This window comes from Mus musculus, chromosome 5 (genome assembly GCF_000001635.26).
Source record: "Mus musculus strain C57BL/6J chromosome 5, GRCm38.p6 C57BL/6J".
Classification (NCBI taxonomy): domain Eukaryota; kingdom Metazoa; phylum Chordata; class Mammalia; order Rodentia; family Muridae; genus Mus; species Mus musculus.
In genome coordinates this window covers 57,913,823-57,935,069 of record NC_000071.6, presented here as the reverse complement: position 1 = coordinate 57,935,069, position 21,247 = coordinate 57,913,823, and the positions used below count along the sequence as shown (strand labels likewise).

Here is a 21,247-nt window from a genome sequence, read left to right as displayed (position 1 = left end):
TTGCTTATCTGGGGTGTAGACGTTAACATTCACTATACTCTGAAATGAAATTAGTACAAGTATAACAATTATAAGTGTGTTTAAATTATCCATGATGAATTGTGTTTATACTGACAGATACATTATGAAACATTTCCATATTTTATGACACAATCTACATGATATTATTGAATGTTTTGCGCAACTCCTGAAGACTATTTTGGAACATGAAAGATGCAATCATATATCTATTCTTTATTCAGTGTGTTGCAATGTCAGAGGGTCAGATCACTGATAGTACAGAGGAGAGAGCTCTCTGGAATGAAAGAAATGAAAATTACAGTTTCAGACAACTTCTCTTATGTATGAGTGAATAAGAGTTCAGAGTATAAATCCCAATATTATCATGAAACTTTGCATGGATCTTGAAGATTTGAGTCCATAGTCTGAAAACTTACAGTCAATGCACCATCAGTATAGGGCTCATTGGTAATCATAATAACATAAATCCTGTATATGGGGACCATATTCTAGCAAGAGAGATGACAGATGTTAGGATGATATATGAAGCAACACATGTTAAGGTAAAATGCAATATTCAAGACTAAACAGATATTATCTATATCAAACCTTAAAGGAAGAGTTGGTAAAAAAATATATATGGATATATATATATGGATATATATATGTGGATATATATATCCATATATATGGATACAGATGATGGAACTTCAAAACCACTGCAGTGAGAGAAAGGCATTGCTAGACACTTGGTGATCTAATATAAAGGATAGGCTTGGAATGAATTGCATACTTTATTCACATGAAACAATTAGTTAGGACGATGTAAAGGGGTGAGCGCATATTTTAAAAGAATGAACTGTTGCCAATAGAGTACATTGAGGCCGTAGGAAGAGGAGGAAAAGAAACAAAATAAATGCAAACTGTAGAAGTGAAGCATTGGTAAGGAAGCTCAATATGGTGACAAGTGAGTTTTAAGCCAGAATATGATACTAGAAAATGCACCATGCCGAAAACAAAAGAAGGGAATTCTTATATGCAGATATTAGCGAATCTTTCTCAAAACCCTCTATCACTCCACCACAGTTATCCCAGAAAGAAAACAAAGTTTAAAAATATATGTTGGGAATATTGTACAATAAAGAAAGAAATACGTATAGTATACTACAGATAGCAGAAACAGTGCTTAAAACCTAATGAAAACTTTCCATGGCTTAGACTTAAAAGAAAAACCTGAATCTTGCAGCAGTCTTTAGTTTTTGTCTTTATGGTAGTAATAAGCAAATATATGAGAAGCAGAGTGGTTAAGGACATAAATTGCATATGGGAAGTACGATCTACTCAAGATGAGATTAGTCATAAAATTCAAAATTAAATATCTTTTTTAAAAGCAAATGCATTTTAACACTTTTATTTTTTATTATCTCGTTTTATTTTTATTGTAAACTAGTGTTTTTGCTTGAGTGTATGCATGTGTACCATTGCATGCCAGGTGCCCAAGTGGATCATGAAAGGATGTCAGATCTTCTGGTAATAGAGTTGCAATGGATTCTGAACTGCTGTGTTGGTGCTAGGCATTGAATTTGAGTTCTCTGCTGGTACAAAGAGTGTTCTTAACCACTCAGTCATTACTAAAGCCCTGGCATACAGTTGATGAGGAGAGTGCAAAAATACACACACACACACACACACACACACACACACAACTTTTTCTCCAATTTATTGAGTAGTCAAAGTCCTTGATGAGAAAAGATTTAAGGAAAGTGACTGTGCAATTATAATTCATATATATGTATATACATGTGCACCACAGATAACAGATGCACGTAAAATCTAAAGATCATACATATATACCTACATGTGTATACATGTATATGTATATAGATTAAATTTATGTTTTTATTTTTGTCACTTAGCAAAGAAAATGTAGAGATTTACTTGTTATACAAGAACAGTCTTTAAGTGTAAATTAGGCCCCTCATCAAAAGTCTAGGACATGTTTAGAATTACCTGTATCCTTTAATTACCATTCATGGTAGTTAGCAATTGTGTGTAAATTCATCATTGTCACAATACAAGTTAGATTAAATAAACACAAATTCAAGCAAATAAAAATATAAATTGTAGATAAAACCTAGATCTAGAAAGATTTACTTGATCCATTATTTATTGAGCAAACTTTCGGAGCATCCAATATAAACTGATATCCTAATAGCAGGAGACAATATGGTGAGTGAGACAGCTTGTTTTTTTTTTTTCATCCTCATGTTATGTAGCCTAAAGCTAGTAGGTCTGATATTGGATAAATGCATTTATAAACATACATACATACATACATACATACATACATACATACATACATGCACTGTCCATCCTACCAATATATCTAGAAATCATTTATTCATTTTCAAAAGCATTTTGTTTTAAATTATATAAATTAAAATAAGTATTTTATAATCTTTCACACCTTGATGTTGTGTATATTGACAATTAAGGTTATAAGAATAAGGATTGCACGTTGCTTATGTTTTTATTCCAAATGGCACACACCATCTTGAACTCACTAGTAGCTTGAGATATGCAATTACATACCACCTAAGAGGTTTCACTTCCACTTCTCAGGAGTGCATGTCTGAAAGCACGCTGTAGAATAACTGACATGCCATAAGAGTTAACTTTATTGTGCTGGGACTTGTGATCTGTCAGTATGTCCTTCTCCAGTCATTCACCCCTAGAGCTTAATTTGCTTTTAGCTTTTTCCTTTTGACATTTCTCACTTTTACCACTCTTACTTTATCACTTACTTCCTCTTAGCATCTACTACCAGAGTATAACCAAGTCAAATGACAGTTGGCAAGTCTCAGTCAATTTAACCACTTAAACACAGGAATCCTCATACAACTGGGAAATATTACCCTTGTAGGAAAGAGCTTAGGTCTTGGATACAATTAGCAGAAGCCATCCAAAGCCATTTTGAGTTTACTCAAATGAAAATGAAAACCAAATGGGTGGTTTCCTTTGTAAAGTAGAAATATCTCCACTCAAGCCTGTTATTTATAATCTTCAAACCTCAAGGAATGATTATTCATAGATCTGCAGAATGGGAGCGAATCAAAACATTCTGTTCGTTCCATCCTTCACTCGAAATACTCTGCCCGCTCTTTGTAGCTAATGCATTTTAATTCATTTTTAAAATACCAGTTGTGCTTTGGCTATGAAGCATCTCAGACACTTGCTAAAACTTTTTTCTTAAAAAAAAAAAAAAAAGAGTATTTCCCCCTCAACCTGTTCACGTTCACCCAAACAGATAAGCAGTATGCTCAGAGGTGGAATTCAATTAACACATAGAACACCTTTTCAATACCATAATTTAAATTACATGAAATAAAATGCTAAATTTGGGCAACGCTGCTCCCTTAAAGCATATATCTTTTTTCATTATGTATGTATGTATTCATAATGTTTTATTTCAAGCCTATAAAATATGGTATACTCTTGAGAAATTTGACAGATGATAGATTCGCGGGAGTGGAGGCCATGTGTGTGTGTTTTCATACTTCCGCATAACTGCTGAATCTTTTTGTATTTCATTCAGCTGTCTGCACTGGTGGATGATCAGCAAATTTAATAAACAGCAGATTGGTCTACTAATGTATGTGGAAGACCTATTCTTCTCCCAAATCTGCCCGCTCTACTTACATGCTCTTTTATATTCTAATTAAGTAAAGCATTTCCTGGATAGAGAGAACATGAAAATAAGCCATATGCCACGTGAATTCCACAGTAAAAAAAAAAAAAAACAATACCTGGGTTTATTTTAAGAATATTGTAAATGAAGAAACTACATTTTTGTCTTTTAAAAAATTCTCTATTTGGACCTCATGCACACAATAAATATTTTCATGGCTTGCTGTTGCACTTTTTTTTCTGTGTTCAAAAATGTAACTTTATAAAGTTTTACATTCTGTGGGTAAATTCCTCAGTCTTTGAAACATTCCATTTGAATAGCCACTAATGTTTTTGTTTATAAGTGTTGGGGATCAAATCAAGGCCCATGTGTATGCCAGGCAAGTACTCCACCACTGAGCAACATTCTCAATCATTAAAATGAGTTTAATCTTTAAAAGTTTAAAAATCTTAAAAGCCTATTTTTAATTCAAATATTACAGACCAAATATGCTTAGATTTACCCAATGGAAGTTTCAGTCAGACTCAATGTTGAACAAGCAATGATGGAAACTAAAATAAATGAAGGCAAGAAGGTAAATTCTCAAAAGTCCAACAATTTTTTAAGCTATGCACTTCATTATTTTTAATAGACTTTTAATTTAAGTAGACTTTAATATTTTTGAGATTATAGTTTAATTACATTTCTCCCTTCCCCTTTCTCATTCCAAATTCTTCCCACGCCCCTCCCAACTTTCAACAGATCACTCGATTTTCACTTACTGTTATCGCATGCATATGTGTGTATACATAGACATTCCTAGAGAGAAGTATTCCGTCTGTATAATACGCCTCTGTGAATGTTGTCAGGGTTCGGAGTTGGACCAGTTGCTGTACTCTTCCCTGAGAGGAGCATCTCTCCCATTCTGAGCATTCCTGGGTTGCTTCTATGTCTTTGTGCAGAGTTGCAGCCTCATGGGCTTGCTTTCCTCTATCCAGCTAGGCATGTTAATGGGTCTGATCCTTATTCTGCTCCGGTTTGGGTGGTCATGTTGGTGAGATTTAATGAGGGTAGCTTCTAAAGCTACTAGGAGACACATTCTCACATCAAACTCCCTGAGCCTAAAAACAGACATACCAATTTCTTCTCCCTTCCTTCTAAGTTTTCTTAATTACCATCTCTCAATCTCTTAAACAGTTACTACCTCTCAAGGTCTAACTTCACGTAGGAAACAAGTTAATTTAAACACATTTCAATAATTAAATTCATAAAGAATACTGGTACAGCCTTGAGTCCTGGTATCTGCCAAACTAAGCTGGCTGGGGCAGTTACTAGACTCAGATTCCAGGTCATATCATGAACTTCGACCTAGGTTTCCTGTGTTGTGAATACAATTAAAGATCCTACTCTAAACAGACAAATCTATTTCTTTTCAATATAAGAAGTGGATGGGGAAATGAAGTCAAAGCAATATATGTATCTAACGGAATCTGCTGTGAACGAAAATGCCTCAGAAATAAATGCTCATTTTAAATATCCCTACATCAAATTCAGATTTGCACAGCCAGGCCATGCATGATTAGAAATGTCAAGGGCATAAATCTGGACAGGTACTTGCTGTGCAGATATTACAGCAGCATCCATTTTTACTAGGCATCACTGGCATATTAGCCAACATATGTATTAGATTACTTTACAGAGATGCTCATGTTCCTACAAGCCATAACTTCAATAAATCATACAATATATAACTTTCATTCTCACATTTACATTACCAAGTATTTTATGGAGCAATTTTCTTAGTCAGAGCAGTGAGACAGTGCAATGGTATAAATAACTAAGTACTATTTCAACATCAAATCTTTACCTCCATAGAAAAATAACTGCTGCCATCTCCCAAGAATACGATTCACTATTAAATAGAATTCAGTGAGCAGTTGGGTCTATCTTGATTTGTATCCATGAAGGATTATTACCAGGAAAATCCAAAATACTTTATTATAGTAACCATTGCAGAAGCCAAGGACAGTTATGGCTGGCTTCCAGGGCTAAGAAAAAGAGCATAAGAAGCCTAATATGCCACAATACAGAAATGGTATGATTAATAATCAGTACATTTACAGTGGATTATCACAGGTTTTCCACAGCAACTAGAAACACCAACTGTATACACATCTGTTTGAAGACACAGAGGCTTTGTTGCTGTTTCTGAGACCAGTCAACATAAGCCTGCTAAGTCTGAGTACTTTCATAAGCTTGTATTTAAGAAAAACAAATCTCTAAACAGGAGTATTGAATATAAAATATATCTTAAAATAAAAAATAGTTGACATAATCCAATGAAACACCCCTGAAGCAATATTTTAAATACTACAATATAGTCTTATTTTCAAACATACAGTATCACATCTTAAACTTGATGGGCAAAAATAACCTTTGAAATAGGAAAATATGCTAGAACATGTAAAGTTTTTATTTTAGCTAAAGGATTTTGTTACACGCTGTGTTAGTTTTTTAATACTAAGAAAAGATAATTGTTTTCAAGGGGCATACATTACAAAGTTCTAGCTACAATTTAATAGAAATATGTTTTCTGTAGGGACTATTACAATCTTTAAATATGCAACGTTGCATATGGTAGGAGACTACCAGGTCTGCTATGTATGAAGCCTTGACTTTAGATGGTTACTTCCAAAATCCTTGAACACATAATTTATTACTCAAAATATTTCTAAAATATTTTCTTACATGCTTAGTCCAGTCTGTTGATCTGAGATGTGTTTGTGCACATGCACTAGCACATGCGCGCGCATGCACGTGTGTGTGTGTGTGTGTGTGTGTGTGTGTGTGTGTGTGTGTGTATACATATGTATGTTTGTTTGTTTGTACATATATATGAGTAGTTTCACAGTGAGCAATGCAGTGCTCTGTCTTCTTAAAATTAATCCATAAATTTCAAAATACATATCAAAACTAAATAGTAACTTAGAAGGCAAATTCTCTGCTTGTTATTCCATAAGATAAATATTTTCCAAAAAGAAATAATGCACGTCAGGTAGAGCTATGTAGTTCATAAAGCCCAATCAAAGCCCATTTGCAGCTAAATAAAGGGCAAAAATTATTTTAAAATGGCCCTTTCACTCTTGGGAATCAATGGCAGCAACCTTTGCTTAGTAAGAAAGTGTGTCTGTGCCATAACATGTATCAATATTCCTCCAGCTGCTAACATGAAAAGATCCCAGAGGCAGACATGTAGCTATATTGTGTTTTCTGTTCTCTCTTCTCTTGATGAAGTTGGGAACAGCCCTCAGCACTTCTGAGATGCTCTGCCTCCTACCCAGGAGGAAAATGAAAACCTTTTCGCTAATGGGAAGATATATGTGAAGATGACAAAAGAGCAGCAGGGACAGATGGGGGCTGAGAGCTACTTAATGAGTGGGTCAATTAGGAGCAAACCTGCTATGCCAATTTCTCAGTGGAATCGACCTGAACCTCTCTGCAACACACACTGTTTCTGTATGTACTTTCCCCAAAAAATATGTGATCCTATAGGTTAAAGGTTTTTTAATGTATGTTTTCTACCTATAATTTAAAATTTTTTCTTCCTTTAGAAGGGGAAATTAAACATCTTAAATGCTATCTCCAATGAATTATGAATATGTTTTTGTAAGGCATAGATGCTCATAATCATTCAAGGATTCAATAAGATACAAAGGTAAGAATGAGGAAACATATTTGTTTGTTTGTTTCTGTGTACATCATATGTATTCCCTTTCCATGTTTTCAGGATGGTAATTTGAAATACTTTTCATTTCACTAGAACTGGTTTCTATAGTTAATGAACCTTCATAGCTAAAGCAAGTTTAAGCAAGTCTAATAATTTAGATTGTTGGTTGGTATAATTAAAGCAAGTATTATCTGGAGAGTGAGGAAGTTATCCTGGGTGTGTGCCCATGTCTTAAAACAAATACATTTTTTTCAAGAACTTTTATTTTATGTTAGTTTTTATTAAATATTTTCTTTATTTACATTTCAAATGTTATCCTGTTTCCTAGTTTCCCCTCTGAAAATTTTCTATCCTTCCCTTCTCCCCCTGCTCACAACCCACACTCCTGCTTCCTGGCCCAGGCAGTCCCCTATATTGGGACATATAATTGTCACAGGACCAAGGCATTCTCCTCCTATTGATGACCAACTAGGCCATCCTCTGCTACATATGCAGCTAGAGCCATGTATTCTTCCATGTGTACTCTTTGGTTTGCGGTTTAGTCCTAGGGAGCTCTGAGGGTACTGATTAGTTCATATTGTTGTTCCTGCTATGGGGCTGCAAACCTCTTCATGTTCCTTGGATACTTTCTCTAGCTTTTTCATTGGGGACCCTTTTCTCTGTCCAATAGATGACTGTGAGCATCTTTTTCTGTATTTTTCAGGCACTGGCAAAGCTTCACAGGAGACAGCTATATCAGGCTCCTGTCAGCAAGCACTTGTTGGCATCCATAATAGTGTCTGGTTTTGGTGGTTGTTAATGGGATGGATCCCCAGGTGGAAAAGTCCATCCCATAAACAACCACAAAAACAATATATTTTCTAATTTAATAATGTGTGATAAAAAAGGTATGGCTTATCTAGCATTTTTAAGGTGGTGTTTTGCATATGAAATATTTTTACTAAATTTATAAAGAGAAATTTGTCAGAAAATCTTTAATTTCATAAAATTAGATGATCTTTCACCTGATTTGAAATTTTCAGCTTTACCACAAAATGCTAAATGTATTAAATAACTTGTTCAACAATCATTTTTTTACTTACTTCACTGAATGGTTTTTCTAAATGAAAGGGAATTTTTTAGTCCAGGGACCAACTTCAGAAACTGATTCTTAATGTGTTAATTTCAAGGGTCCTTATATATTGTTAAACAATCTCACCACACTACCCTCCATTTGTGTTTTCATGACTATGTCAGACTGTATGTACATATGTATAAACTACTAATGAAATTGAACCATCAAATTAAAGACATGAATATTAAGTTGACCTTCATTCTTTCCCTATTTGAGGTAATTTCTATTAACCTGTTATTCTGAAATCATTAGTAAATGGAATTAGCAAAAAGAAAAACACATTCATTAGTCTCTTTCTGACTTAGTGACATGAATACTTGACTCATGTCAACGCAATGGCCTGATTGGTTCATGATGATAAAATAAGAGATTGCTTTGTGCAAAAGGCTGAAAGAATATGCTATACATTCTTTTGTTATACATTTTATTTTTGAGGAGATTGGTTTGTTGGTTGGTTTGTTGAGACCAGTTATCAATATATAGACCTGACTTGCCTAAACTTGCTTTATAGTTCACAAAAGTTGTGTCACACAAAATTAAACCTGTCTTTGAACATGTCCCAAGCCTGGGAATACAGGTATGTGCCACTCACTAAGCTTTCTAGTAATCCAAGACCTAAGAAGAATTCTGTGCAAAGAATAAAGTTATTACTGTGTTATACAATAAGAAAACAAGAGAGCAATTGGCTTGCTGAGAACTAAACAAATAAAGGTTTCTACTAGATAAAGCACAAAAGCTATTTTCCTACTTAATGTGTTTTTAAAGTAGAAATAACTTGATGGTGAAGAAGTTGCTTTATTGTTAAGAGTATTATTTGTCCTTCCAGGGGACCTGGGTTCAATTCTCAGCACCCACAAGGTGGTTCTTAACTTCAATACCTCTGATTTCAGTGACTTGATGTCCTCTTTTGGCAAATATATGCATTCACATAGAATGCATACATAAGTGTAGAAAAAGCTTTAAATGCATAAAATAAAAATTAACCTTAAAATATTGATTGTGTTAAATATTTTATGCATTGAATAAGATAAGGTAAATGTAGTCATTTGAATCTAAAAGAAGTAAAATAGCACAAAATTAATAACATCTAGTATGGTTTAGATACCTACAATTGCTGAGTATTATTTTTACATATCTATACTTCTTGGGCAAATATAGGTTATTGTAATTTTATGAGGGTGAGTCCATAAACAGGTAGATGAGTAAAACTCCTTAGTAGGTGGTTATGTACTTTAAAAGCATTAGTTTATTACCATAATTTTCCTTATGCTGTTGATATTTTACTTAATATAAAGCTAATGTTCCATTTTTTCTTATAAGTTACTTGCTATTCTTTTCTGGTAGCTTCCCATGTGTGTAGGAAGATGTGTGAATGGATTTCTAATTCATTTGTCTCTGACATAAGAGACACTTCCAATGACTGGGTTGCTCTATTCTTTTATGCTTCAACTGTATTATAATTGGTTGTTTTGTACCATGCTCTTAAAATGATCTCAAATGTCACAAAAAAGTTGAATTTAGGTTCATAAATGTATTTGGTTTAATTAGCAATTTCAATGAGTATCTGAATAAGAACTGTGAATGGGTGTGTAATTGGCAGATTTTATCCACTGATACTGCCCATGATCATTACAAGACTTTAGTTTCTGTCACTAGTATCTGGTACTGTTTGTAATGCCTTCAAAGAACTATTCTGATCCTGACACTGAATATCCTTGATAGATATTGATAGATATCTTGTTAGATACTCATTTTTTCCATTTACTATTCTTTATCAATAAATATAGTAAAACATAATCAGGCCTCTTAAATGAAAGGCCATTTGGCTGGTAGAAAACAAATGTGACATTACAATGTTTTTTTTCTGCTGTTTTCATATAATTATATTTGTGATAAACACTGGAACTTGCACACAGCAAATAGAATTCATGTGTTCTGAGCACAGAGCATTGGAATCCAATAGAGGATTTAGCAGGGCCAAGAGAAAACTCACATTCTTAGCTAAATTAAATGACAATGAACAATTGAAAATTTTTATATTTAATATTACAAATCTGACTTCTGATTTTATTCTATATAGAAAAAGGAAATATATTCAAGAATGACTTTAACAACTGTATAGACAAATAAGCATTTAATTAATGATATTGTAATAATGCTTAGTTACAGTGTTTGTGAGCACACATGTGTGTACATGTTTGTGTGTGTGTGTGTACATGTGTGTGTGTATGCATGCTTATTTGTATATAATTGTATAACAGCTCATGGAGTTAGCTGAGATAATGACAGTCATAGTTTTGTACCAATAACCAGGGAAATGGCATGAAAATGTATACAACATCTCTTGCTCAGACTGATGAGGCTTGAGCTATAGCTCAAGACTTAACTGTTTGCATGCAAATATAACAAATTATAATTTGTGAGATGGTAGAATTTAAGTAATAACATAAAAGACCTTTTAAAATCTGTTAATTTCTAGAAGATATCCCAAAGGAAATATAATAGTCTGAAATAAAATATATATAATTACTTTTGATAGAGATTGAATTATTTAATTCTCAAAGGCCAAATATCAAGGCTCAGTAAGACAGAGGCAGGGGGTTCAGTTACTGAGACAAAAGAATAAGTTTACTAGAAGGAGGGTGAAGCTGAGTCCCAGACTCCGGGAAAGTCCTTTAATTTTCCTTGTGAAACGAAATAAGTATCAGATGAATCTAGGGCCTTTCATTACTCTAAAACCAGTAATATATTTCACCTTAAAAAAAAAAACTTGAAAATACCAAAAGCAGAATAATCTACTCAAGAGTTGTGTTTTCTTTGCACTATAACAAAATAGTGGCCACTGAAGAAAATACACCTGAATATCTGTGAACCCATGGGACAATTGATAGAACTAATTTAATGGTTTCTTGATCCTAGGGACACTCAGAACACTGAGACAGGGGCTGCAAAAGAAAAGCACATGGACTTGATTTCAAAAGAGAAGATAGAAACAGGCAAGGCCTGAAATCGGCTAGAATTAAATTTCAGATCTTCATTATTCTTGAAGAAAGAGATGAACCCAGGTTGTCCAGGAAACTAGCAGAGGCTCTCAAAATTGAATTTTCAGAGAAATGGTGAAGGCTGAATGCAATTGATCACATCGCATAAAGGGCAGCGAGCTGAATGGGAAGATCTCTGATAAAAATATGCTTGGGAGTGAACATGCTGCTTCCTGCCACTTGTTCAAAGGTGATGTATCCTTAGCAGTGCTTCAGTTGATGTGAAGAGAAAGATGGGGCCTCTGGAACCAATTTTCTTCAATTTGATAAATTGAAGGCATTTTGTTACAGGTAAAAACCAGAGTTATGCTTATGGGTCAACTATTTACCAACCTAAGAGATAGGTCTTTATAATGGGAATAGCAGCATCGCCTGGGCAGATAAATCAGTAAAGTATTATTCTTGAGTAGTAAGGTACTGAAAAGACAGTTGACTGAATATAGCAAGGTGTATTAAGTTATATGGTTTTATTATACATAAGTTCCTGAAGGTAATGTTGAGAACATTTGTAATTTTAAAGAAATACTATGTAAATCCCTTAGGGTTGTGAAGTTGTTCTCAAACTATGGGTTCTCTTTGGGTTGATATACCAGATATACTGCACAGTAGATATTTAAATTACAATTTATAAGTGTAGCAAAATTATTTATGAGTTAACAATGAAAATTTTTATGGTTGAGTGTCACCACAACATAAGCAACTGTATTAAAAAGTTAGTAGGAAGCATTGGGATGGTTGAGGACCATGACCTTAAGAGATGAAAGCCTAAGGAGGAATAAAAATGATCTCTAATTAGAGAAATTGAATTCTGTTAGAACCCAGTATTGATAAAGGTACTAAGTGGAAGAATTCTAAGTACTCAGTGTTCAGAGCTCTTTGTCCAGAGAGATTCTTCTAAAGGCCCAGCCAGGCTCCATGGGTCTGAGTGAAAAGCTCCCCTGAGTTCATGCTCATCATGGAGTACTTTAAGAAGCATAGTTTTTCCCCAAGACCTCTTAAGTAAAGAATATTGCTTTTGGAAAGAAAGGGAGATTCTCTTGTACTAAATTTATTGAACCAATATTGCAATTTGACACTACACTCTTATTGCTAAGAATTAGGTACAATGTTTGACTCTAACTCTGGGGCTATGATAGAAGTGTGTTTTTAATATATCAAGAAAAATAATGCTAGACACGGTTTGCTGTACTATAATCTTACATATTGTTTTCACTGCTCCATGACAGAGCATTTCCTGTTCTAAATATAGCCAAATAATGGATGTATCTATAGATATAAAAGAAACAAATCCTCATCAGTTCCCAGTTTTCCTGAGAATTTATTACATAATGACTATTATAGTAAGTCTATTGAGCTATAGGAGGTATTTCACCAATATAATCCTTTTATATATTCCTATGAATTCCTACAAAGCAACAATGAACACAGAGAAAACTGACTTGGCATTGGTGATACATTTGCATAGATAGCACAAAGTAAAAAGGCTCAGCCTCCTGCAAAATCATTATTAGGAAGTCTTCACAGGAAGCAGAAAGTGGGACTTTCTTCTTTTGGGTTCCCCACATTCAGTAAAGGCATCACACTCTGGTGGTCTCGTGTCTGTATGAAACGTGACACACTTAGACGATCTCTGTGCTATACGGTTCAAATGTATTTCCCAGTCCATTTCCATTTTCATGGTTTTCTGTTCTGAAGCACATCTACTTGTGTGGTTTTAATGAAATTTGATTGCACTATTCACTATTGCAGTATCAAGGATCTTTGAATCCCAATACCCAATGCTTTGATAATGACCATGGCAATATTCTCACTAACTCGGTCACCCCATAAATGTAAAAATTCAAATATTGTTTTAGTTACAACTCTGTGAAATGGACACATTTTAAGCACAGTAAAATAAATATATTACTTATAACATTAGCTCTTTTATACTACTTTTCCACATTTAATTATTTTCACCGAATTCTACCTCACAATATTCAAGGATGTAGAAAGCAAAGAGCATTCCGCTTCGCCTCTTGAATTGGAATTCAGTAGACTAAATGCTTTACTCACAATAAATGGTTGCATTTAGCTCTGAATTCTCACAATATTCCAAATTCTGGACTTGTACAGAGTTTCCACTATAACATCTATGAACTTTCTCTGGGGGTTTGGGTTTCATGGCATATGGCCTCACACAGAAGAGAAACAATACACGCAATTCAGGAAAAGAAACTGTAACTCAGAGCAATGCAATCTCAGAGCCATGTGCATGTTGTAGGTCGTGTATTGGTCTCCAGGGATCTCTCCAAAGTAGACGGTGATCATTTTACAGCAGATATTAAAATAAAAGATGGAAAAACATGTTTAAAAATAAGAAACCCTGCAGAAGATTTTGAAGCAGCTTGTGGCAGATTTTATGATATGTTTATTTCTGAAGCAACTTTAGACTTGACATACTTTTCATTTGAACACATATAGTATAAAAGGTCATTTTCCTTGACACTGCTACATATAAAGGGTAAAAGGTTGTTTGGAGGAGGCATTTAAATCTGCATCGTCTCACATATTTAATAGAAAGTTAATCATATTTTCTGGGCAGTAATAAAAATACATACAAGATAAAAAGACCCAATATGAAAATTCAGCCTGCAGGAATAAGGAAACACTTAACTAAATCAAAAATTTAAAACAACGCAAGCTACCTTTCCAAATTTTAGATAAGAATGGAATGTGTCACAATGCAAAAATAACTTTTAAGAAACACAAAAATTGAAGTAATTGTTATTTTTTTTTCCCTAAAGAGAATAGGCATATCTGATCTGCTATAATATAATTCATTCATGAGCTTAGCCTGGGAAGCGTAATTGGTCTTCTGAACAGAGTGGTGACATAAAAATACTCTTAACAGGGCCTTATTAAATGTATTGGTTTATTGGTAGAATAAACCTACTTAGTACTGGCCATTTTTATAAGCAAGGAGAGAGCACAGACATGCAATTAATTTGTTCTCGAGTGTAGGTCGGAATCTGGTTTCTACTGCCAATTATGTCAATACTAACTTCTAAAAATTTCAATGACTATTTAACCTTAAAAGACAGTGTGTGTGTGTGTGTGTGTGTGTGTGTGTCTGTGTGTGTGTGTGTGTGTGTGTGTGTGAGTGTGTGATGTGTGTGTGTGTGTTTGTCTGTGTATGTCTGTGTGTGTGTGGGGGGGTGAAAGCTGATTTTAAACAAATTACATAATCCCAGAATTTGGGAGGCAGAGGCAGCTAAATCTTTGTGGTGTAACAGCCAGCTTGGTCTACATCCCAGCTTTCAAGACAGTTAGTGCTTCGTAGTGAGACCAATGTGTGTGAGAGACAGAGGGGTGAGGAGGGGAGTGGGGAGATGGAAATGGAGAGGGTCAGAGGGAGAAGGAGAGGAAGAAAGGAAGAGAGAGAGGGATAGAGGAAGAAGGAGAGGGATAGAGGGAGAGGGAGAGATGAGGACTGAGAAGGTAAGTCACTGGGTATAGTGCTTGCACAACTAAAATGAGGTTCTAAGTTATCACCAGGATCCATGTAAAAGAGACAGGTGAACACTAATTGTAATGCTAGTGCAATCACTGAGAGACATCCTTAGAGTTCAATGGCCACTCAGAGGAGTATGATCTATGAGCTCTAGGTTCAGTGAGACACTGACTCAAAAAAGAAATCTGACTGCAATTGAAAGGGAACCCAACCATGAACTTCTTGTCTCCACAGGAGTGTCTGCATATGTACACGTACATTTCACATACATGCACACAGACACAAGTTACTGTTATTCACAGTAACTTGATATAACATGAATGATTTAAATTTCTGTCATTTAACCGGGCATGCCTGGTCCTGCATGCCTTTAATCCCAGCACTTTGAAGGCAGAGGTAGATGGATTTCTGAGTTAGAGGCCAGCCTGGTCTACAGATTGAGTTTCAGAGAAACCTTGTCTCAAAAAAAAAAAAAAACAATCAAAAAAAAATCTGTGATTTAAGATAAAGCTTCCCAGCCAACATAATTATTGGATCTAAACTAAACAGAATGCAAGTGAAGAGAATATGAGGAAAACAATACATCAAGGCCTTCTTCCAGCCTGCATCTTCATTTGTGAAATGCAAATGCTCTTATTGATACATTTTTTCCTATCCTTGTTTTATTTCTAACATCAATCTGATCTTCCCCAATGCGTTTTCTCCTTTCGACATCATATCTAGTTCACTACAACCAAGGCTACATCTCCTGACAGAAAGGACTGCATTGTGAAAGCAGGGATTCTTTTTCATTTACTCAAGCTTCCTCACAAAGCCTTAGTCATATTTCAATTTCAATACATGTTTGTTGAGTCAAAATGAATAACCAGAGTTCTGTTTCCATACAATCACAAAACAAGGGTTATAGGCGATAGTGTTCTACATGGCTTTACTCACGAAGAAAAAGCTCTGCTTACGAAAAAATGAAAGAAATAGCTGCAATAGAACAGGTAAATAATGAGTGTTTTTCTCTAGAAGAGGAATATCGAAACAAATCAGTTTCTCAGTAAGTGAGCTATACCCAGAGGCAGGGTAAATATACTTTCAAGGACCAATTACACTTACATTTGTGTGTGTATGTGTGTGTGTGTGTGTGTGTGTGTGTGTGTGTGTGTGTGTGTGTGTGTGTGTGTGTGTGTGTATGTGTGTGTGTGTGTGTGTGTGTGTGCATATGTGTGTGTATGTGTGTGTGACTAAGAAGGTTTTTAAGATTATCTTTACACCTTACCAGAATCATAATTTTGTACATATTCTGTGAAAAAAAAACCTGATAAGGAGGGACAGAGACATATTGAGTGAGAGAATGTGTCTCTCAGTATGTCTGTTTGAGAGGCAGGAAAGATTATAATCACTTTTTAACTAAGGAAATAAACAACCAATGTATTTTCAATTCGGGGTAAAATTCCACAGAAGTCTTATGCCATGTCTGATGGGAGCAAACCCTCTAACAGACCTCCAAAGTCACTTAGAGGTTAGATGAGAACCCATTGTCTTTTAAAATGTCATAAGAGTTCAGCAGAGTGATGCAGCTTTAAAGGACAAAATTATAATAAAAAGGGTAACACAGCAATGTATTTTTATCAGTATTAATTATTAATACTGAGATTAGAAAAGAAAGGACTTGGAGTTGGGCATGCATATTAATTGAACACTTTGTGTTCATTTCCCCTGTAATTGTGAGAATTTTGCAGCCATCTGAAGGGAAATATGTACAGGAAGAATAATGGACCCAACTGAAAAAACTGAATATAAACTGCAAGATCTTTTTAAAAAGTATATGATATATATATATATATATATATATATATATATATATATATATATATATATATAATTTTGACACTGCCCAAATACAGCTTTACTGAAGGAGAAAATGCTTTGCTTACAAAAATATAAAATAGCTGCAAAAGAATAGGTAAACAGGAAGTGTAAATTTTCAGGTAGATTTGATGGCAGAAAACAGAAAGCTTCCTGCTAATCCTGTTGTACTCTTGCTCTGTCACCTGGACCTCACCCAGAAGGAAACTCAGTACAAACTCTTCACGGTCAGAATACATTAAGACCATTAATTATGGCATGCTGTCTTTGTAAGACTAAAAACATTTAATGAAAACTTTAGATATTAAATTACACCAAGTCTCCCTTAAATTAACAACAAAGTTTACTGATCACCCCACTAAATAATAGCTTTTAACATTTCATAGATGGATTTCAAGTCATATTTATTTATAAATTATTTCAATGTCATCAAAATTGGTTTATTCTACAAAGATGAGGTGGTACAAGAAACTGGGGCTAAGCATAATGCTAAGTAAATAAAGACAAAGGTGGATTTCAAACTAATGCTATTAGGAATCAAGACCTGTTTCAAACCACCTGATTCTGTCTACAGTGGTGATAAGTGTCTTCTAGGACAGTGTCATCTTAGGTTATTTTAGTTTACACAGCTCCTTTTACTGGAAGGATACAGAGGAGCTGCAGCACACATCTTGATTGGTTGAGACCTACCATCATGTCTAATCAATATCTTTGCTTAATCGCTAAGGACAGTGAAGAATAAGGCTATCTGACAGATTTTTTTGCAGATAATTGTGAAGTACAGAACCATATCATAGATTGTTTAAAAAAAAAAGTAGAAAACCTAGCCTCGGTGAGATACTGGTGACTGACAAGGAGGCCAACAAGACCAACAGAACTGTGAAAGAAAATTCCAAGCAAGGGCCAGTAGTCTTTTCCTATAGTAAATAATCCAAAGTACTTATTTTGAGTTTAAGGTTGTGATATTCACACCTATATAAAAACCTTGGGACATTTGGGAAGGTTCTGTAACGTATCTGTGTGTAAATGAAAACATGATAGGCTGACATCTTTGTGTGTAGATAGATAGATAGATAGATAGATAGATAGATAGATAGATAGATAGATACATAGATACATAGATACATAGATAGATACATAGACAGACAGATAGATAGAGATAGATAGATTTTATATCCCTTTTCTATACATATATATATATATATATATATATGAAACATAATATAAACTTAAAAATCAAAGAAGATCAGATATAAAGGCAGAAACAAGTTGTTGGAATACAGTGATATTTCAAAGATAATTTATTTCACTGACATGAAAAAAATCAAGCACAAACTGAAGAGTTATGTGGACTGACCACCTCTGTTGACAATGTTTGATCAGAAACCAAGTGGAGTATTTTCTGTATCTGAGATTGTAATATGCCAGATATATTAAAGGCATGTGTAGAAAAGGGAAACAGGCTTTGCAAAGTTGACACAGAGTGGGACTTTTAAAAGAATAAATAGACCAGGGCTTAAAGGTTGAAACTAAGATAAATACTATAGCCCCAAAGAAAGTGAAATACCATTCGAAGAGAAAATCTGAACCTTAGTTTCCTATCAAAAAAGAGAAAGCTAGATATAGTCTATATTTGTCTTTGAAGTAATGATGCCTTTATGCTTAATATTTTCCTTTACTTAAATTATCAATTCCTACATACAAGTTATAAATATTTAAAATCCAATACTTTATTATAACTCTTTACTATGAACTTTATATTTTGAAATATTATTGCATTAAAAATTTAATATATTATCAAATAACCAATTATCTCATTATTATTGAAAAAATCATTAACATTAATCAACATGTGGATGGTAATTAATAAAACGAATGTATTAATGATCATTGGCATGGATAAATATATACTTTTGCTGAAATATCTTAAGTGTCATAAGTGCTATTTATGTTTTTAAGAAATTCACCAGAACATCAGAAAAGTGAGTCTCCATGCTAATAAATAATGTGCCCTTTTACATTGTACTATTTTTCCCTGAAATCGGACTATGTAAAACTAGCTAAACAGAAAAACAACTCATGTTCCTTATTAATGAAACTACTTTTATAATAAGTTACAAAAGAACAATAAATCTTTTGGTAAAATATAAATATATTTGGATGCATTTTTGTTTCTGTTTTTCCATTTCAATGCCTTCCATGGCATGCTGTCTTTGACATCTTATTAGACACTCTAGCTTATTTCTCTTTTGTTAAATGACAGAGGAACATTATATACTACTGTGTGGCTAATTTTCTTCTAAACTTTCCAATGAGACTTAATCCAAGACACTTAGTGATGTGCGCACATTTTCATCCAGGTTGAAACTGAAAGAAAATATTTGGTGTGATAATAATTAGGAACTAGGACAGCATATAAAATGATATTTTTATAGAGAATCCAAATGAAAGTCGAAATAAATTCTGATGAAAAGCTAACCAAGCAAAAAACTGCAGATTACCAGTATTCCAATTAAATATTGCAAATGAATACTTGACCAATTTCAGTTCCAATTCTATTTATACAAGAATGGCCCATTAATATAGAAGATGAAATTTTACCAGAACTCAAGCAATACAATTATACTCTATTAGTACATGAGAATTTAGCAATCTAAGATCCAAACAGAACTGTTACTCAAATGTCAACGTTTGAGTCTGGCTTGTTCAAAGTGCATCCCATCTCATCTATAATTATATATAGATCAGGGACAATATAGATCACAGGCAACAGATGACAAAGCACTTATATGCACCCTGTGTTTTAAGTGTCAGTCATGTGTAGAAAAATTGGTTGTGATCCTATGACTCTTCTGTTTACTGCACTTACTACATGGTTAGGAAAAAACTGGAATTTATTTAGCAAATTTTTTCAGTGAACTTTCTACTCTATTTAAATTTTCCTCTATTTTTTCATGACATTCATGTTTCCTGAAAATTGCCCTAGGTGAGCTTACCAAACATAATTATACTTTAATTAGGCATCATTTCCTGATTATATTTAAAATGCATACCATCTTTAAAGTAAAAAAAGAAATAATAATAAAAACTAAAATGCCAGGGTTATGAAAACCACTGACATAAAAAAACACTTACTAATACAACATTCTTTCTAGAGTAAAGAAAAGAAAGTACTTTTAAGAACAAATAAAATTGTACTACTATCAAAAGAAAACTTCATATAAAATAGAAGTCTCAAGTGTAATGAACCCTGTCTGACTAAGGACTATTCATATATATATATATATATATATATATATATATATATATATATGTGTGTGTGTGTGTGTGTGTGTGTGTGTGTGTTTGTGTGTGTGTAGTTAGAACTTTAAATACATTTTCCTTAAATATATATTCGACTGCAATTTAATTCATACCAAAATTTTACACTCATTTAATAAAATTACTGACAAAATGTTTTTTTTAAGATCATGTCAAAGTCCCTTCCACGTTAGCACACACCACCATACACACAGATAAGCATGCCTTATAGCCAGGAGGCAAAATGCCATTTAAAGTCTAGAGAATTGATCAAGAAGGACAATCAACAAGCCCTGATATCATATTTTATCATATTTAATAAAGATCAATACTTAGGCAATTACTCAGTATGATTTAATGTGGAATACTTTACTTGGGGTCACTTTTTGATTTATGTTTTACTGGATTTTAGTATTCACAAGTACATTCCTAAATCAAAAGGTGCATTTTTCTTTAATTAATATACTCTCTTAAATATAATTAATATATATGCCACCACTGAAAAAACTGATATAAAGCAAGTAAAAGAGCCTTTTTCAAAAGAGGATTGAGATGGTGAATGACAGAAAACCATATGCAATTTTCATGCTTTCCTTGATTTATATAACTGTATCTCTTTCACATTAGAAATAAAAATGAAGTTAGGAAAAGCTTTGCCACTCCATTGTGAAATTAACTCATTCCTCAAGTGTTTATCGAGTACTCAAAATCTAGAAAATAAATAACACAGTTGCCTTTGGGAACATGAGCAAATGTGAAAGCATTTACATGTATTATTTGCAACATATTTTATGATATACAAAAGGCAGAGAAGGCCAATTGTGACAATTATGAGAATAGGCTCACAATGAGGTAAGGAAAGGGAGAATTATAGTTTGTTCTATTCCCTCTCCCTTTCAAAAATAGAGATTAAACCATATACTGTAAGGAGAGGGAAATTGTAATGGCATTTAACGCATGCTAGGGAGAGCAAGACACTAACTGCTCATTTCTGATCCAGTTCACCTGGCATTCAAAAGCAAAGGGTCAAAACTGCATTGCTGAATAT

The 21,247-nt window shown here is 33.8% G+C and overlaps 1 protein-coding gene across 13 annotated transcripts in view; it reads right to left on the bottom strand.

Annotated features, from left to right (window-relative positions):
* Nucleotides 1-21,247, bottom strand: part of Pcdh7 (protocadherin 7) — a 417,092-nt gene that overhangs the window by 198,167 nt on the left and 197,678 nt on the right. For 2 of the 13 annotated variants that reach the window (XM_006504025.4, XM_006504028.4), the window contains one exon: nt 18,172-19,266. The exons of the other annotated variants lie outside the window; for them this stretch is intronic. In XM_006504025.4, coding sequence (XP_006504088.1) covers nt 19,232-19,266 — 35 coding nt within the window. In that variant the 3' untranslated portion in view covers nt 18,172-19,231. Of the gene's footprint in view, nt 1-18,171; nt 19,267-21,247 lie in introns of those variants that run through there. 13 annotated transcript variants of the gene reach the window in all.